This window comes from Anser anser (genome assembly GCF_964211835.1).
Source record: "Anser anser genome assembly, chromosome: 1".
Classification (NCBI taxonomy): Eukaryota; Metazoa; Chordata; class Aves; order Anseriformes; family Anatidae; genus Anser; species Anser anser.
This window is the reverse complement of record NC_139720.1, coordinates 54,015,872-54,033,632: the sequence shown is the minus strand read 5'-3', so window position 1 is coordinate 54,033,632 and position 17,761 is coordinate 54,015,872. Positions and strand designations below refer to the sequence as shown.

The 17,761-nt window shown below is 35.1% G+C and overlaps 1 protein-coding gene across 16 annotated transcripts in view; it reads right to left on the bottom strand.

Moving 5' to 3' along the window:
• Positions 1-17,761, bottom strand: part of PPFIA2 (PTPRF interacting protein alpha 2) — a 343,054-nt gene that overhangs the window by 20,065 nt on the left and 305,228 nt on the right. For all 16 annotated transcript variants that reach the window (XM_083807695.1, XM_083807685.1, XM_083807694.1 and 13 more), the window contains 2 exons: positions 16,666-16,759; positions 731-812 (listed from right to left, as the gene is read on the bottom strand). In XM_083807695.1, coding sequence (XP_083663821.1) covers positions 731-812; positions 16,666-16,759 — 176 coding nt within the window. The remainder of the gene's footprint in view (positions 1-730; positions 813-16,665; positions 16,760-17,761) is intronic.

The following is a 17,761-nucleotide window of genomic DNA, read 5'->3' as shown; positions in this document are numbered from 1 at the left end:
TGTTTTTTGAAAAGTTCCTTCACATAAAATAGTCATTGATTTTTGTCAAAGTTGGTGGACAGCTCTGCGGAATAAATTTCTCTTGATGTATTCCAAAATCCAATCATGTACACTCTCCAAATAAAGGAGAGCCCTCTGCAGCTAGATCAGTTTTCAGAGACGAAGGAACTGTCTGTCTAAATCAGAGGGATTTCAATCTGGATCTCCCACATCCCAGGTGAAAGTGCCTAAGAAACACTTCTGCCTATTTTGAATGATATCTAGGTAGATTACCCCTTTCCAATATTATATTTGAAAACAGACAAAGTCACAAATTCATTAAATTCATTAAAAATTCTGCAGATGTAGTTTTTGTGTTAAATAAAATTTAATAACTACTTTTTCTCCTTAGCACACCATCCTGTTTTAGGATTTTTTAGATATTTAGGGACTGAGAAATTATGAGATTTCATGAATTTGGGGATCAATTCCAAGTGCAGTAGTAGGGTATGCTCGAGTGATGATAGTTCTTTTTGCCCCATCCCCACTCCCCGGTGCAATCCCACTTTGCTTTTTTCATCTCGAGACCCTGTTTCACACCACCCAGTGTCAAAATCTGCTTAGTGCTGATGGCACAGTGAGCCAGGGAAAGAGGGGCAGACTTCAGTACTCTCTTCTGAAATCTGTAATGACGAAGGTGTAGAAGCAGCCCGCCAACATGACTCATTTCAAAGCTGTGACTAGCACTTACCTCCAGCCAGGCAACCACTGTTGGCCCGTCCCACTGGGCGAAAGGCAAGCCCTTTCTCCGAGCTTCTTCCAGAAGTTCGTGTCTAAAAATGGATCAAAAAGCGTTACATAAACAGAACGGTGCATGTGGACAATATAGTTACAACCATGCCTTGTTGTTAAGGGTAACAATAGATAAGTACAATGACAGTCATAGGAAGGGCATAGAAAATGCAATGAACGATACATCTTCCCATTTTGGAATGTATTCCTTATTCTATTCCCAACTCTTTTTTTTTTTTTTTTAAATTCTTCTTGGTGCATTTTGACATCCTACCATACAAAAGGTATATACAACCACCTACCATACAAAAGGAGAGGTTTCTACCTGTTCTCATCTGAAGCAATAGAGAAATGGGGTAATCTGTATAAAAGGACCACCCAGATAATAGAAGACATTGGGGAACAGAGAAAACTGTGGGAATCCTCCTGAGACTAGTTTAGCTATGGTCTGGTAATTACCCAGAATGGTCCTAAATAGCCATTTTCTAGACCTGAGCTAAGCTTGGATATAATGCAGCAGGGTCTATGGGGTGTTTGTGTTCGAAGCACTAAGCCTTGCCAGAACAGCTATGCACAATTCTGGGGTCTCTGGAGTACAGCTGTTCTGTATCTTAAATAAGCCATTCATGGTTAATAATAAATTGGTTGTAGCTTCAATAGTTCCTTTTTTTTTTTTTTAAATTATTATTGTTTATATCCAAAAGGAGATCCATGTGGTTTACTGATGTATATATTTCTATGCTTATAGAATTTATGTGGTTTCTCAGTTTTATACATATATATGGATATATTTTTACAGAGTTGATGGGATACCAATCTGACTCCTGCCTCTGCAGCTTCTCTGGACTACAATGAGTGTGTATGAAAAACTGTGGCAAAAAAATAATATAAAAATAAATTCTCAAGGCTTAAAATTCACTTCTAATACAGCAGTATTAAATATTTGGTAAACTATAAGTATGTCAGCTAGAATTTCAAGAAAATGCTTTATATTAAACACATTCAACCATTTGACCAGACATTTAACTGACTACTGTTGCATTTTGTAACACGACTAAAGGCAACTGAAGTGGTGGCATAGAAAAAGCAGTCCATCAGGAGTCTTTTTTTTTTTTTTTTCTTTTTCTGATATTTAACAACGTACATTCTGCAGCCTCCTACTGAGTGAAACACAAAGGAATGCTCTCGGCAGCAAGCGGTAGTGAAAATGAAATTACACAGGGACTATGCTAAAGGAGTGTTAAAATTTGCTTACATTCCCACACAACAAGGAAATCTTGGAATTACAGCTTCAGTTTTGCTCCTTCCTCCTTTATTACTACAGCCTTTGTGGTTCAGTTATCCCTTGGCAATTCTTCACTGCCTTAGCAGCCTTTCAAGTATATGTACTGCAAAATCACAGCAAATAAAAGCAATGGAGCGATCTTACTCATAAGGAGTACTGCTTTGGGAAGTTTTGCACTGCCAAGGGACCAGACAGAATTTAGCTTAAGTAAAAAATGGAACTCATATAGCATTTTTGCATATGTGTTTAAATCCCTCATTCTGTGTATTAATAGAAAGACAGCTGCTTTAGTTTCTATGTTGCTGCTGTAGTAATATGTAATACTACAAATACTTGACAGCTTTACTAAAATTTATCTAGCTTTACCTCCCACACATCTTTTGCAGCATAGCTTATCCATTGCCACTCGGCTGTCCAAAGACATTGAAGAGTTACCCTTGCTTTCTATGATAGCACAATCCTCAGTAAAATGAGAAATACTTGCTATCTGAGTACACAAATGTCATGTTACCTTCTGTAGTAGGAGGTGCGGGAATCCCATATCCCCAGGGAGACCTGTAGTGAAGGCCAATAGAGACATACACACTCAGTTGCTTAGGAAAGCAGAACTGAGGCATGGCCAAACTCAGCAGATGGCCACATCCCCACATCCCAGCTATCTGCAGATGAGGAATTTGGGTTCAGCCTTCCCTCAGAGATGGTTCTGCAGGGTGCCTGTGAAGCTGCAGCAGTGCAGCACTTCCCTCCATTACCCCAAGGAGGTGGCGTGACTCCTGGGGCCACCAGTGCTGCCGGCTGGCACATATGTCTTCAGGGAGAGACAAGCCTGTGGGGCTGCCCCTTCCTTACTTGTCTAGACTCAGTTTCCCCTGACAGGGCACAGACCCTGCAAAATCCCATGGGACTTTCTCCTTACCCAAAGCCAGCCCAAGCTCAGGGAGCAGCTCCTTCTCCAGTCTGGAGTCCCATGGAGACACCATCCTCAGAGGAACCTGACCCCAGATTTTTCCTTATCTGGGGTATTATCTTCACCCGTCATAGCTGAAAGAGCTGGGCTGGCTCTCACAATAAATAAAAAAAATGGAAATTATCTTTTTTTTTTTTTTTTTTTTTTTTTTTTTTAACTGGCCACTTGCTTGTGGTAATCTTCTGCTCAGAGCAGGAGATCAGTGGCATGTGGCCTACACAGAGAAGGGGTTCAGGAGGAACTTTTGTCCTCTTCAATTTGGTGTTGAATCCTTGTGTGGCCTCAGGAACCAAGGTGCTGTGGAAGATGCCTTTCACTTTAAGTTCTTACTTCCATAAAAAAGTTACTTTCTTTATATTGGAATTATGAAGTGAGTATTTCTATGGAGTTCCCTGTAACCTTGCAGCAGTTGAGTTGGCCTGAGGCTTGTTTTGGAGATTTAGCATTACTCAAGTACACGCTTCAAGAGTAGGAAAGCACTTCTTTTAATTCAGAGGCAGTCTGGCTCACACAGTTACAGGAAAATATGGTTGTAGTTACTGATTTTGGCTAAAGAAACTGAGACCAGGCCAGAAATGGGATGCTCTCTCCATATGCTATAGCTAAAGACTACAGTATGATAAACACATAATCTAAAGGGTCTTGGCTTGTAGAAGTGTTTTGGTTTGAAAATATATTTAGTGCAAAGTTAAAATTCTTTGCTCAGACATGCACCAGGAATACAGGCAGCATAAGGCCTGTGCCTCACTTACTGATATGGAATACTAAAAGGATTTTTGTAATATTTATTTTCCTTGAAAATAATTGTATGCTTCAGAACTTATATTTCCTTCCCTAGGATATTTCATTTAAACACCTCTCCAACATTAAAGTTTATTTAAATTATATTTTACTTTAAAAAAAAGCACATTATTATGTGATTATTTTTTAATTTAAGTTAGGAGATCTGTATAAACCGAACCTTCAATTTCTAAACCAGAACTGAAAGCAGAATTTCTATTTCTTGACTGAGAGAGATATCATTTAATTGTCAGTCATAGCAAGTTGTCTTTTAATATGTAGTAACACTATAGAAAGAACTCCACTCTATCAAAATAAGTTTCAAATATTATGTAGGAAAAAACATGTATTGTTTTGATCAATAGTGCAAATCATCAGAAAAATGAATCTGGTAATCTGCCTATTCTAGAATAGAATCTGAATATTTTAGAACAGCCAGAATGAACTGATGTGTTTATGGGATAGCCAGTGGCTTCCTGAGCTAAAAAACAGAAGACACCCAAGTCTGACTGTGGCAACTGCATTTCCATTTTCCTTATGAAACCATACAGCTGACCAGAGGAAGAAGAGAGGAATAACCTACATAAGCTTTTCACTACCCCTTCCTTTCACTCTAAAGACAAGGTTTAGGGACAATGAATAGCGTGGTACAGTTCCTCTAATTTTGAAGGTGCTTTGCAGGGGAGCGTAGGGATATTCTCCTAAGACTGTCAGAAAAGTACTACATGTTATTGCGTGTCCACTTTGCATTGGTAAGGAGATAGGGAATTAAAATGTAATCATTTTCATACTCATTTAGTTTCTTGGCAACATATGAAAACAGACTGATAAGGGAGAATTGACATTAATTAAGCATTACTCAAAATGGTATTATTTTGCAGATAAGGCTTTAAACCACTTACTGCTGTTGGAATAAATTCCAAATTAAAGCTGTATTTTTAAGTTGACATTATTATGGTTCAAGAATAAAATCCTCTTCCATTGTGGGAGAAACTGTAATATGCTACTTATAATATATTGTTACCCTGAGCCTGGCTTTGCAAAATAAGGACATTTCATGAACATCAACTATTCAGCATTCATCCAAAATTTCAGAGATGTTTGTACTCATTTGTCTTCAAGAGAGTACCTGATAAAGTGGGCTGTCTTCTCTCTCTCTCTCTTTTTTTTTTTTTTTCCATGACAGAAAAGAAAAATGACATGTCATATCATGTTGAGGAGTTGTGTGGCAGAGAAGTGGGCTTGCCTCCCCTGCACTGTCTTCTGATTAGGGCCCCAAAATTACTTCTTAAGGGTACTTTTATGATAACCCATTTTCTTTAGCATCACTCTTCTGAGCACCATGTACAACTACATACCACAGCTGAGTGTGTAACTGTCTAATATCATGAGGACTATGAATGCTTCATAACCCTCTGGACATCAGAGGTACATGGAAGCAGAGGAAAGGGGGAAAAGGTAAGACCAAAATTATGTTGTTATCCTTGAAATTTTCTCCTTCTTATATATTACTCCCTTACACAAGGCAAATTTTAGCACTGTATCAGCAGCACTCATCAACTCATTGCGTAAAATGCAAGAAAATTTATTAAAAATAAAAAGGTTCTTTAAATACACTTTGTGTGGGAAGTTAACAAAATCTTAATTTATGTCATTCAATAGCATTCAGTTTTCTATATGAAGATGGGGCTCCCCCCCATGAAGCAAACAAGAAATAACAGTTTAGGATTTCTGATATACATAATTCAAATACTTTGCATAGTACACAAACTAAGTCCTAACACTGTCACGACGAAACTTGAATTTGAACAGTATTTCAACATAGATCTTCATATTTCTGCAAATAATAACACTTACTGTGAGGATTCGCAGGAAAAGTCCTCAAGGATATTACGTTATGTATATTATAATGTCTCTTAGTAAAAACGTGACCATGAATGTGAGATAAACTCAAAATGAGGCACAGTGAAACTGAGACCAAATCATGCTAGTAAAATACAAGCAAAATGTATGTAGAAGTTTTGGCCAATGGGTGATTTAGATCCTAGGAAATGGCCTTTACTCATAAGACATTTTCTCAAAAAGGTAACAGATAAAAGAGTTTGCCAACGGACCCTCTGATTATTGCTATTGTTGCTGCTATCACTATTATCATTGTCAAAAATACTAAAATATTTATTTACAACCAAATATTACACAATTGTTTTCTAGAAGAGAAATTGACACAAAATATGCTGTGTTTGTCTGAGTAATCCTATGATTTCAACGTAAGATTAAACACATCTGCCTCATCTGTACAGTGTTTCCAAAATTAACGTACTCACCTTCAAAGATTCCAAAATTCAGGAGAGAGGATTGCTAATGAATTGAGCTGGATTTGAATTTTATCTTTTCTATTGCCATTTACTAACTATTTAAAAAAGGCTAGAATTGTGTAGCTGAAGTCATCATATGACAAAATAAACTAGCTGAATTTGTATAAATTAATATTAATGTTAAATGTCTATGGCAAATAAGTTACCTCCTATCTATTTGTTTTCTGCAGGACTGTAAATATTTTTTTATGAAGTAGGGAGAAATGAGACTCAGGTTTGATATTTTCATATTATATGGATTGAATTTAATCTGAAAGGATCCATCTGACTATTAAAGACTGCGCTAATTAAAAACCGAGTAAGATTTTGTTGCAACTTTTGCTGTCAGGCAACCTGACTTTTAAATCATTTGAATTCCTCATTTTATCTCCTTTTTGATGCTTGCTCTAATAGGCAGACTGAGAACAATGGGGAAAATTCAATTTCCATCTTTACAAAAGGTATTGTGTCCTGCTTTAAAGAATTTTCAGCAAAGAATGACTGAAATATGAAAACAGGCTTAAATCAAGAAACAATTAAAGTTTTTAAATCTATAAAACAAGGAAATGGAATTTTAAGTTTAGCAGCACCCCACATAACACAGCTTAGGAAAATAGACTTAATAACTAATTATCTTATATAGGTGTACGCTGTCAGTGTATGCAAGCTGAAGGGCAATATTCTTTTTCTGAAGATGTGCATTAAGCTAAGTGAAGCATGTTCAGGAATGCTTAATATAGACCCTAACAAATTAGATCTACAGACAGCTACTATGAAAAAAATAATAAAACACCTGTGAAATAAACATACTTGCATAATACATAACCTTGCAATCTTGTATGTACTGCGCTAAATTAGAGATACCTGGAGTTCCCAGGTTGATTAAATGTTATTAAATCTAATTATAGACAAAAAGCCATTCTATAATCACACATTCTAAATTAATGTAGTAAAGCCTGCTCTCTTCAAGTTTTTGCGTCCCTTCAGCCGTCAGAAAGTTATAGCTCATACGCCCTTCAGAAGCATGAAATTTGCTACCTAAGCTCCAAGAGATAGAAATTTTAAATTTTATATCAAAAAAACAAGCTTAAAAATATACTGGTGAAAAGTTATATACACAAATGAAATATTTCTATACAGCTATATAGCATGAGGCTTCAAACAGAGAAAAAGAAACTGTGTACTCTGGATTGCTGTGATGTTTAGAAGTTTGAGTCCTTTGAGATTTTATTAAACAGAATTTATGCTTAAATGCATTTGTTAATCTAGGCATTCACTGTTGTAATTTTTTCCACTGACATAAAACTTTAAATGTCTTAGCAATTCTAGACTTTAGACTCCCCAAAATATGTTCGTTTAAAAACATTTACGGCAGTTATCTCCAAGTACTTCCTCCATTGTGTTAAGCCTTGCAGGAGCAACTCCTGAATTTGTGTATGCTTTCAATACTTTGAAAGTTTTCATTTGGGTCAGTTTTCTGGATGGGATTGTTATATAAGGTTCACAGGAAAAAAAAAAAAAAAACAACAAAAAATAGAATATAAACATGGTGCTGAAAATGAGTATGTTCAGCAGCCATGGTGTTTTAACTTACCCAGATATGCTTTTCATGAGATGAAGAGAGATGAATGGAAAAAAAAAGCACATAAATGTTAATGAACATATAGTAGTTAATAAAGAAATCATATGATAGATAAAATAATAGCACCATTATATCTACTGAAATCTTTCTAACTGGTCTTTGAATGCTTTAAAGAAGTTATATGTCCTTATGAAGAACAGAGACATTTCTCAAAATGAGATTTTCTTTAAACTGATGTTGGTTATTTATTAGGTACCAGTGCAGCACACTTATAACACATATTCATACTAGAGATCTGGAAATGCAGTGAATGTGGAATAGATTTTCAACTCAAAGCATGCTGCCCAGATTTGAATAATTTCATAACTATTTTTGTGTAACACAAAAAATCCTGAAAATCATGAACCTGTGGATTTAAGCAAATTACCACAGAGACACATTAAAATTAAGAGTTGACTATGAACCAAGGTTTACTTTCCTACATCTACTTCACTATTATTTTAGCAAAATTTCTTGTAGTAATGACTACATAGACTTGGTATTATTTTATTGAAATAGGCAGGAAATTTCCTACACAGAGATGGCTAACGTCTGTAATTATGCAGTATGTCAATTTGAGCAGTCCTAGTAATGCTAGATTAGTAGTGATTCTGGTGCGAATGTTTTGCCCTCTAGGTACCCTATTTTTTACCAATAAAAAGAATTAATAAAAGTATCTGTAGGAGAAACCAGGATGCCATCACCGATAATAAACTTTCTTCAGCATCCTTTAATTGCCATCATAAAAAGAAAATTATATGCCTGAATGAACCCCAGATATCTCAGAATATTATGTTTCAATTAACCAATGATTTACAGAGATATAAAAATGCTTGGTACATACAGCTGTAGAAAACTTTGGAGTAAAAAGCATGTGCTCTTATTAATTAAAAAGATGTTGCTTTCATTTCAGTGATTTTAAGAGGGGGCTGGTTCCAAGATCTTAAATTTTGTTTCTATGTTTGTGTGTGATAAGCAGAACAGCTGGTAGAGAGGAGGAGGAAAAAGTGCAAATAGAAAAGCAGATGAAAACAAATGGCAAAGTCATACACAGAAAGTTTAAGAAAGGAAAATTAAGAATTGGAAGGACAGTGAAGGCATGCAATATGAATAGAAGACTAGAAAACTACTCAAACAATTACCAAATATGATGGAGGTACCATCAGGATTGAATATACATTCATGATTTTTGTGTCAAATCTCCATCACGCTCATTTTCCACCAAAGAAACAGTAAAGACTGATCTGAAATCCTTTGCCTTTTATTTTGGACCTTACAGAATCTATTGAACCATCTATTTCTTACATATCCTTCTGAATACTGCTTTGGATATGGGTAGACGGAAATAAACAGGGGGATTAATTGGAATGTGAGCAATTTTCTGGCAGCTTTAGTCAGTTGGCAAGTTGCAGCTGCGTTGGCATAATTTAAGGGACCTGAAGGCTGTTCCAGTCTCCCCCATTACAGCAGCAGAGGATCAATGATCATCTCTTTGCTTCCTGAGCATCTTGTCTGGAGAAAAAAAAAATAAAATACTGCAGAAAAAAAGGCTCTTTAAATTCTAGCTTTTGCTTTTTCATATGATAACCATTTCATCACTATTTTATTGAATGTAGATAATGATTTCCCTTAGACATACACTAAAGACATAGGTGCTTTTTCTGCAGCTGTGTTTTATTGATTCTTCCCTTAAGTCTTAATTCAACAGATAATCTGAAAGGGTATTTGCATCTGCAGGAGATCAGAGTTTAGGAATCAACTGCATGTATGAGGATAGATGCTTATATTTATCAATAAATCTCAAATTGCAATAGGTAGACCTGTGTAGATAAGGCAGGGATTGGGACCTTGTCATATTTTGTTTGATTAAAAATTTTAAAAGCTGATACAAATTGTATGGAGAAAAGAATTAAAAAAACAACTTAAAAAAGGATAAAAATATTATTTAAAAATACAGGATTTTAAAAATTAGTTCAATATAGGTATTATTGTTTATGTTCTTACAAATACAATATATTGTATCTTTTTTTTTTTACCCTCAGAATACTCTGAGTAAGGTTTAATAATCATTTGCAAGATAAATACCCATATATCCTTGCACTGATAATGCTACAAAAGGAAAGAATTCCCCTAATATCTAATTTAATAGCAAGATACCTTTTTAAAAGCTTTTATTGAATAACTATTTCAAACAGTCTTTTATTCAGTAAGGGTTAAAAATATGTTTGGCAAAGTAATTAAAAAAAGACATCTGTATGTATGTCTCAAGGACCAGAACCCAATCCAGCTAAGGGAAAACCACAGTGGCCACAGTGTACAATCGTTGACTTCATCAGAACACTGAATACCTCTCCCTCCTACATTGGAATGAAAAAATAGAAAATAATAGGTAATGAATCGAGGATTGTTTGCTAGAAAGGGAGGAAGAACTAAAGAGCAGTCTAAAAGCTACCTACTGCATCAGATAATTTCTCATAGATGAGAAAAGAAGGAAGAAATTAAATGCAAAATTTGAATTTTCCTAAAGTTTCAGGAAAGATTGAAAAAAACAAAAAAAATATATTAAAAATATTCTTAAGAGCTACTGTGAGAAAATAAATCATGTACGTTTAGGATATAATGGTGTTTAATAAGCATTAAGTATTTGGGAACATCAGATTGATGGCACAGAAAAAGACCTTAATTAATCCAATTGGATTCATTTTTTGAAATGTGTGCAATTAAGAAAGTCATTAGAAACAGCTATTTGTATACTGCAGAGGACAGATTATTTGTAGTCACAAATTTACTATGTCAAGTTCTAACTGGAGTTGCACACATAAAACCTAATTAAAGAGGCATTGTGAGGATTCAAAAGGAACTAAATGATGACTACAGTGTTTCAAACTCTTATTCCACAAAAAGATCTACCTTGACGTATTTTCTGTTGATAGGGATCAAAAAGTTTGATTTTCTATAGGCAAATCTAAGTCCAAGTATTCTGTTTTATGTTATCAATTTGATTTAAACGTAGATTACCAGAACAAGAGGCATATTTTTTGCAACTTTTTTCTCAATCATCTCCCAATTTTTGAAAAAGATATACAAATGAAAAACAATTCATGATGAAAAACAAATCATGAGATGGTTTGAAAAACACACACCTGGTTTTAGGTTGAAAGGGACTAAACTCAATTCGTATATGTTCTTCTGTTAATATGGAAGTTACTGGTGCTTGATGTGCATATGACTGTAGTCAGCTGAAACTTAGCTGCACTGTGATTCTCTCAGGTTAGTTATCAGGTCATGCATACTATAGATTTCTTTTTACACAGTAACTTTACATGCAAGCATTGCTTAGGTCTATTTTACAGGACTTTGTGTATGTAAGCATATGCATATGTCCTGACATATCAATGCTTTTCTGCAATCTGATTGAAGTCAGGAGTTTGTACCTTGCAAACAAAACATGGAATACTGTGGAGTAAACCTCCCCAAAACAGGTTCATGGGAAATAATATATTTATTTTTATTTTCCTTGGAAGATATAAACCTTACATCTTAAGCTTGTCTTGGAGATGTGGGATTAAAGGATTTATGTTATTACACTGAAAAAGGAAATAAAAAGACAATTAAGAGATTCTTATCCAGAGTCAAATCAAACAAGCATTGTAGGAAGTATCAGGATTTTATCTGCTTTTGAACAAGAATCCTGTCAGTATGATCCAGTTAATGGCTAGCTGACTTGCATGTAAAGTTTTTTCATGGACATAATTTATGTATAGGATTTAGGACCACCGAGAAAGTGATGGCATAGACCAATTTCAAATTGTACTAGCAGCATGCATAAGGTCAAATCCTCCTCTGTATGGCAATCTAGGACTATGTAGCATTGGAATGTCTCTCAGACCTTGCCTTATGTTAGCACTTTGCATAGGATGAAATACGCATACCCTTCTTTCACTGTCAAATGCCAGGTTAGCTAGAAGGACAAGCTTACACGTAAAACTTTAAAAAATGTAATCATAATTTTTGATTACATGATTTCCAGGTAGAGCTGTATCTCAGTATGGATGCTATTGTCAGTTAAATGTTTTTTTTTTGTTTTGTTTGTTTGTTTTAAGTTTTAAAATGCTCATTGCCAAGCTTCCTTGTTTCCCATTTCTAAGAAACATTTTACTGTAGAGTGCATGTGAAATACTAATTATAATGACCAATCACTTTGCACTGTTGTGCAATATAAAAGGCATGTATCTTTCTTCAGTATGCTCCTTTCTTCAGGAAGATACTTATGTTCTGATATATTGCATACTGTTGTAGATCAAATCAAACATTTGAAAAGGGTATGTATCACTGGCACTTTGCAATTTGAAAGGCAAAGCGTAATTCATTCAACCTTCTGTGCTACCTAAATATGTATTTGCCATTAGCGAGGCCTTCCAGCAAGCATGATTTAGCATCATTCCTGAGCAGAACTTCTGTGGAATAGTAGAATTCAGCTGACATTCACTAGAACAGTTATAGCGAAAAGGGAAGTATATCTGGATTCATTTGTTGACAATATTCGAAGTTCGCTGAGTTAATTGTTAATGTAGATTTGTTATAAAGGGTTAAAGTTAGTATCATTTGATACTTTAGCAACAAGGACAGTAAAGCATAGTTTCTCTTAACTGCCTCAAAAGTTTGCTAGCTGAAGTAAAGTCAGTGGGGATATGTGTTTTTTACAGGGGATACAGATTATTTGATTTTAGGCATCATATTATGTACTCTTCTTCTAAGCTATGTGTGGGGGACACACTTCAGCTATCCCAGAGGGCACTACACACATGCATCTGAACCCTCCATGAACGTCATGACTAATGATAGGAACTGGACTAGCCCAAAACTTTGTATGCTAGCTACCAGCTTTGGCTTTGATGAAAACCCTGAGCATAAGGCAAGACCAAGTTACAAGCACAATCCCATCACTTGGTACAAAAACACCCACCAAGGATGATGCTATGAACAGCTGGGATAGCGTGTGTATACACAGCCACTGAGAAATGGTAGCTGGAGTTGCTAGCTACAAAATTCAGAATGAGAAACTAGTACCCGTTTATTTAACAGGGAGACTGATTAATCACTAGAAAAAAAAAAAAGCAAAGAGAGAGCACACATCAATAGAATAACACGCTAAATGCTCTAAATACCCCTAACATTCATTTTTATTTTCTTGGACTGCATGTTCGATTTACAAATAGTAAGGCTTTAAAAAAAAAAACGACAAAAAAAACTAGATCTATCATGTATTTCACCTCTGTGAGTAAACATTTATAGATGATTCAGGCAACCTAAGCTTATCTTTTCAGATGGCTTGAGGAACATGATGGGGTCTAATTTAAAAAAAATTATACACAGCTTCCTTAATTTCTCTTTAATGCCTTAGGAAAAACACTTGTTACAGATATATTTACTGTAATAACCAAATGTTGGATGAAAAGAGATTCTTGTTTGAGGTTTATAAATCTGACATATCATTGAGACAAAATGATAATTACATTTTAATGATGTCTAAGTAGTCAATTGAAACTGAAAGAAATTTAACATCTAAATAGCGTTTTCTAAGCAAGAAGCAGGAAAACTTTGAAATTTAGGTTAATGACACTATTATCACTGGAGAGAGACTTGGTCTCCAGAAATATCATATTCTCTCAAGAAACTCTTCAGAGTGAAATGTGTTATTCAGGAATCTAGTCTACGCATATAAATTGTGCTAAAATAGTATAACAGTGCAGTGTGTTTCTAACTCCAGGAGGCCAGAGCAGGGTCAATGCACGTGCTTGCTATTCGGGGAACAGGTAGCCAGGACACCTGGGGACCATTAGTACCTACTGGCTGCAACAGCTCACAGTTTGGAACGTTGTGCTTCTCCATCCCTAAGTTAGTGGGCATACTTGCTAAATTACTGATAGAGTTCAATACATTCAAAAATGCAAAATTTGAAGTTTTTTTTTTTTTAATTAAAGTGTTTTTTACCTATGAGGTTAATTCAACCAGAAGAAATACATTTTAATGGGAACAACTACCTTTTTTTTTTTTTTTTTTTTTTTTTTAAACTAACTAGCTAATTCCAAATTCTGGTGAATTTTGCCTGAAGCTAATGAAAACTGTGAGAATGTTCTGGTCAGAGTGATGAGTCCCACCTTTGGTTTCACATCAAGGGGAGATCCCTGGCTTTCCTACATCAGAAGTATGGGTTTTACCACTGAACTGAAAGAGAAGTTCACTGAGCTGTTAACACCAGTTCAATATGTAGTATTATTCCCGTTTTATAAAAAAACAGAATTGGCTCTGGGAACACTGATTTTTTTCCTCTAAGTGACAAAACCAGCATAAGTAAAGCTCTCCCAGACCTGAAATTTAATACAAAGGAATGCTTCCTGCTTTATCCTGTCTTTTAACTATTCTTGTGGTAAGCCTAGTTCCCTTGGGATTTTGTGTCCTAATCAAAATTAGCCAAAGAAATCCTTAGAAGGTGAGGTGCTCTGCTCATTCTGTTGCAGTGAGACTGGGATCATTGCCTCTGTGGGGTTTGTAGGGCCTATTTAGCAATATGAACAAGTTAAACACCTGAAATTGAATCTTACTGCTACATCATGAGATAGCAAATTATTCTCAAACTCCTCATATTATCTTTTACAAAGACATCATATACATTACCATAATCCTTAATGTTACTTTCTCATTTGCATTACACAAATCAGTAATTTTATAGTTACTGTATGTTTCTGAAAGATACTTCTAGGGGTAGTTATGCATAACTAAGTGTTGGCAAAAGTGAACCAGACCTACTGAGACAAACTTGTCATTAAAATGACTTTCTGGACTGTTTCAACTGAATACTTTGCAAGGTAAGACATGCAAATACATGACTGCATTTTTTTTACATGGAAATGTTAATTATCGTCTACCCTATTGATAACTCACATCCTAATGGCAGTCATAATTCAGTTGAATCCCATGTATCTCTCTAAAAAAATGTTAAATTTTTCCTGTACTACAGTTCCTCTACAACTATATATTCTACACATAAATTACCAACACATGGTAGTTATGATAGAAGTGTCTTAACATTTATCTGATAGTAAATTAAGAATAATCTTAAAATCAGTCATAAGGATACTGAAGTGAGAAGCTATGAACATATCTAAAGTAATGGGGAAAAAAAATCTTTGTAACATAGGTATATAATTTATACCTATTAGGGTCAGTAATAATACAGTTCAGACTGGATGAATAGTCACAAAGGAAAAGTTCCTTTCCTTCTAGCAGAGAGTATTTTGATTACACCTAATCCATAAAGAACCAAGGACAGACAGACACAGGAGAAAAAAGGAAAGACTTGAAAAGAAGACAGCATGGAAAAGTCTCATTATGTGAGATTAGACAAAAGTCTAATAACTGATTACCTATATACCTATTATTTCTAGACTGAAAACTTGGTAGGCACTGTCATATATGAAGTAGTGTGTGTCAAGTCTTATGGTATTTTATCCAGTTTAAATAACTATTAATATATGAAAAAGTGAACACATTTGTCCATTCGTCCCTTCAAAAATGGTGCTGTAGTACCTTCAGTCATCATAGCAGGAATATAAACAGGAATTACCAAAAAATAAAAAATAAAAATCACAGAAAAGTGAATAGTATTCTTTATGCTTACTAGAATTCAATAAAAAGGTGTAGTAATATACTCTATACTTACATATATTTCTAAATGAATAGTGAGTGATAACAGATGTATGGATAAGGAATCCAAAGACAAGACTCATCAACTGCAAAATCCCTGTCAGCTAGCACAATGACTGCTTCGCTATCTTTAATTGCTAAATTGAGGTTAATTTAAACTGAACACTTACATATGTACATTACACAAATATGCACACTTAAAGACGTATTTCATCAGTAGCTTGACATGAAAGTAGTGGTTAAAAATATTCTACATATAAATTCAAAGAAAAGCTGAAACATATCCCTTGCTTTTTTTGGATTAGAATTGCTAATTCTCTTGAAACTTTGCAAAGGAATATTAAAAGACAGAAAGACCTGAAAACACCAAACATTTTAAAAATTAGGCTTTCAAAATCAAATAATAGCGCTAAAGTTAGTGATTATGGATGAAACATAAACCTGTTTGTTTACTAAATGAATTTTCGATGTCATTTTAAAATACTATCTTTTTTTTTTTTTCCTCAGACACCCTCTAATTACACTGGAACTGTGATGCTGCCAAAAGGTTTCTTTTGTGTTCGTAGCTTTCTTTTGACAGTTCTCCTTAGCTCCTGGCAGCTGTTATGAGTCAGCATACTGGTTTTACAAGTAGGTGCACCAGAGTCAGCACTAAGTTATTATATGATTTAGGTGAACAACAAGCTAGGTTGCCGTTTGCTGACAAGCAAAAGAAAGTGAAGCTGCTAGGGTTTATGAGGAGCCTTTAACTTCTATAGACAGAAATAATAATTTGTTCAATGGATAACACAAACGATCTTTTCTCTGTTCTGAAAAATTCATGTAGTCAGTCACTAAAATGGTTCTTTCACTGCTTGCCTATTTTTTAAGAACTGTAGTTACCAAATGATAAAGAATTAATAACAATGTGAAACAGAAAATGCCTCTCTCTTACTGTTTTGCAAATGAAACAATATTATACAATTGACAAAATTACAATATTTTTCCTATATTTTATATGCAGCTTTAAAAACATTTACTCTGGGAAAAAAAAAAACACAAAAACCAACACACACAGTAAGTGATAAACAGTCATAGCAGATGGTCCTGCCTCTCATTATACATCTGCATAAAAACAACACAAAAACTGACATTAGATTCAAGTATGAGCCAATACAAGAAACTTAAAGGTGGTACTCACTTTTTCTTTAGTCTTCGGTCTTTTTCTGCTTGGGTTCCAAGTTTGCCCAATCCCAGAGATTCTTGTGCTGCTGCTTCTGTTTCCATATAGCCTCCTGTGTTGAAAATGGAAAAAGAAAAAAACAAAAAAAAACAAAACAACAAAAAACCAACATATTTTCCTACATCTCTTTCCCAGTTGTTCTCTCAATCCTTCAATACCCATTCTGACCGTCCCCTCATCATCTATGTTTGCTTACTTAATTCATGGCATCTAGTGTTTGTGGAGAACATCTAATGCTTGCAAGTGTTTGCTACATGGAAAAAAGTAGAAAGAAAATTTGCTTCCTCCTCATGTTCAGCAGAAATGTATGAAAAGGGCACCCTGGTCTTCTCCTTTGCCTGTTTGACTCCTAAGTATCAGTCTCATGGTCCTGAGTGAGCAATGCCTTCACCATTTTTTGATCTTAGTTGGGAAACATGCAGATGAAAGTACCTTCTCAAGAACTGTATGATTATTACTGACATAATATAGCATCAGTTAATGTCATCATGCTAAAGTCTTTGTTTTGCCCTCACAGAGAGTCTTACAGTCTTTGATGTCATTATCCTTCCAAACTCCTAAACCAGAGACAACACAAGGAATTTGTCAGAGAAGTAGAAAGCCTCATGGGTCTCCTTGGAGAAGGCCCCTAGACACCTAATTGCTGTTGTGTCAGGGGAACTTGAAGAACTTGATTCAAGTCACAAGGAAAGCCTGCAATAAGCAAGGACACCTGGAGCAAACTATAATCATATTATAAACTGTGGACAAAATTGGTATTGTTAATCCATACTGATCAAAATTATGTCTGTTAATGTGACTTTTCTGGTGCAGAAGCTGAAAGGTACTCTGACTTCTTTTTTTTTTTTTTTTTTAATTGCTGCTTGGATTCAAGGTAGAAGTGAGCTGCTCATGAAGTTGCCAGCACAGTCTCCCAACTCTGGCTCTAAGCAGCCCTCACACCTGCACATGTATCTGCACAGACACAGTGGCTGCAGCACTTCTTTGAAAGCTGCTTTCTGCTGTGCTCCTGTTCATGAGGTGTATAAGTGGCATAGAAAGACAACATTACAGG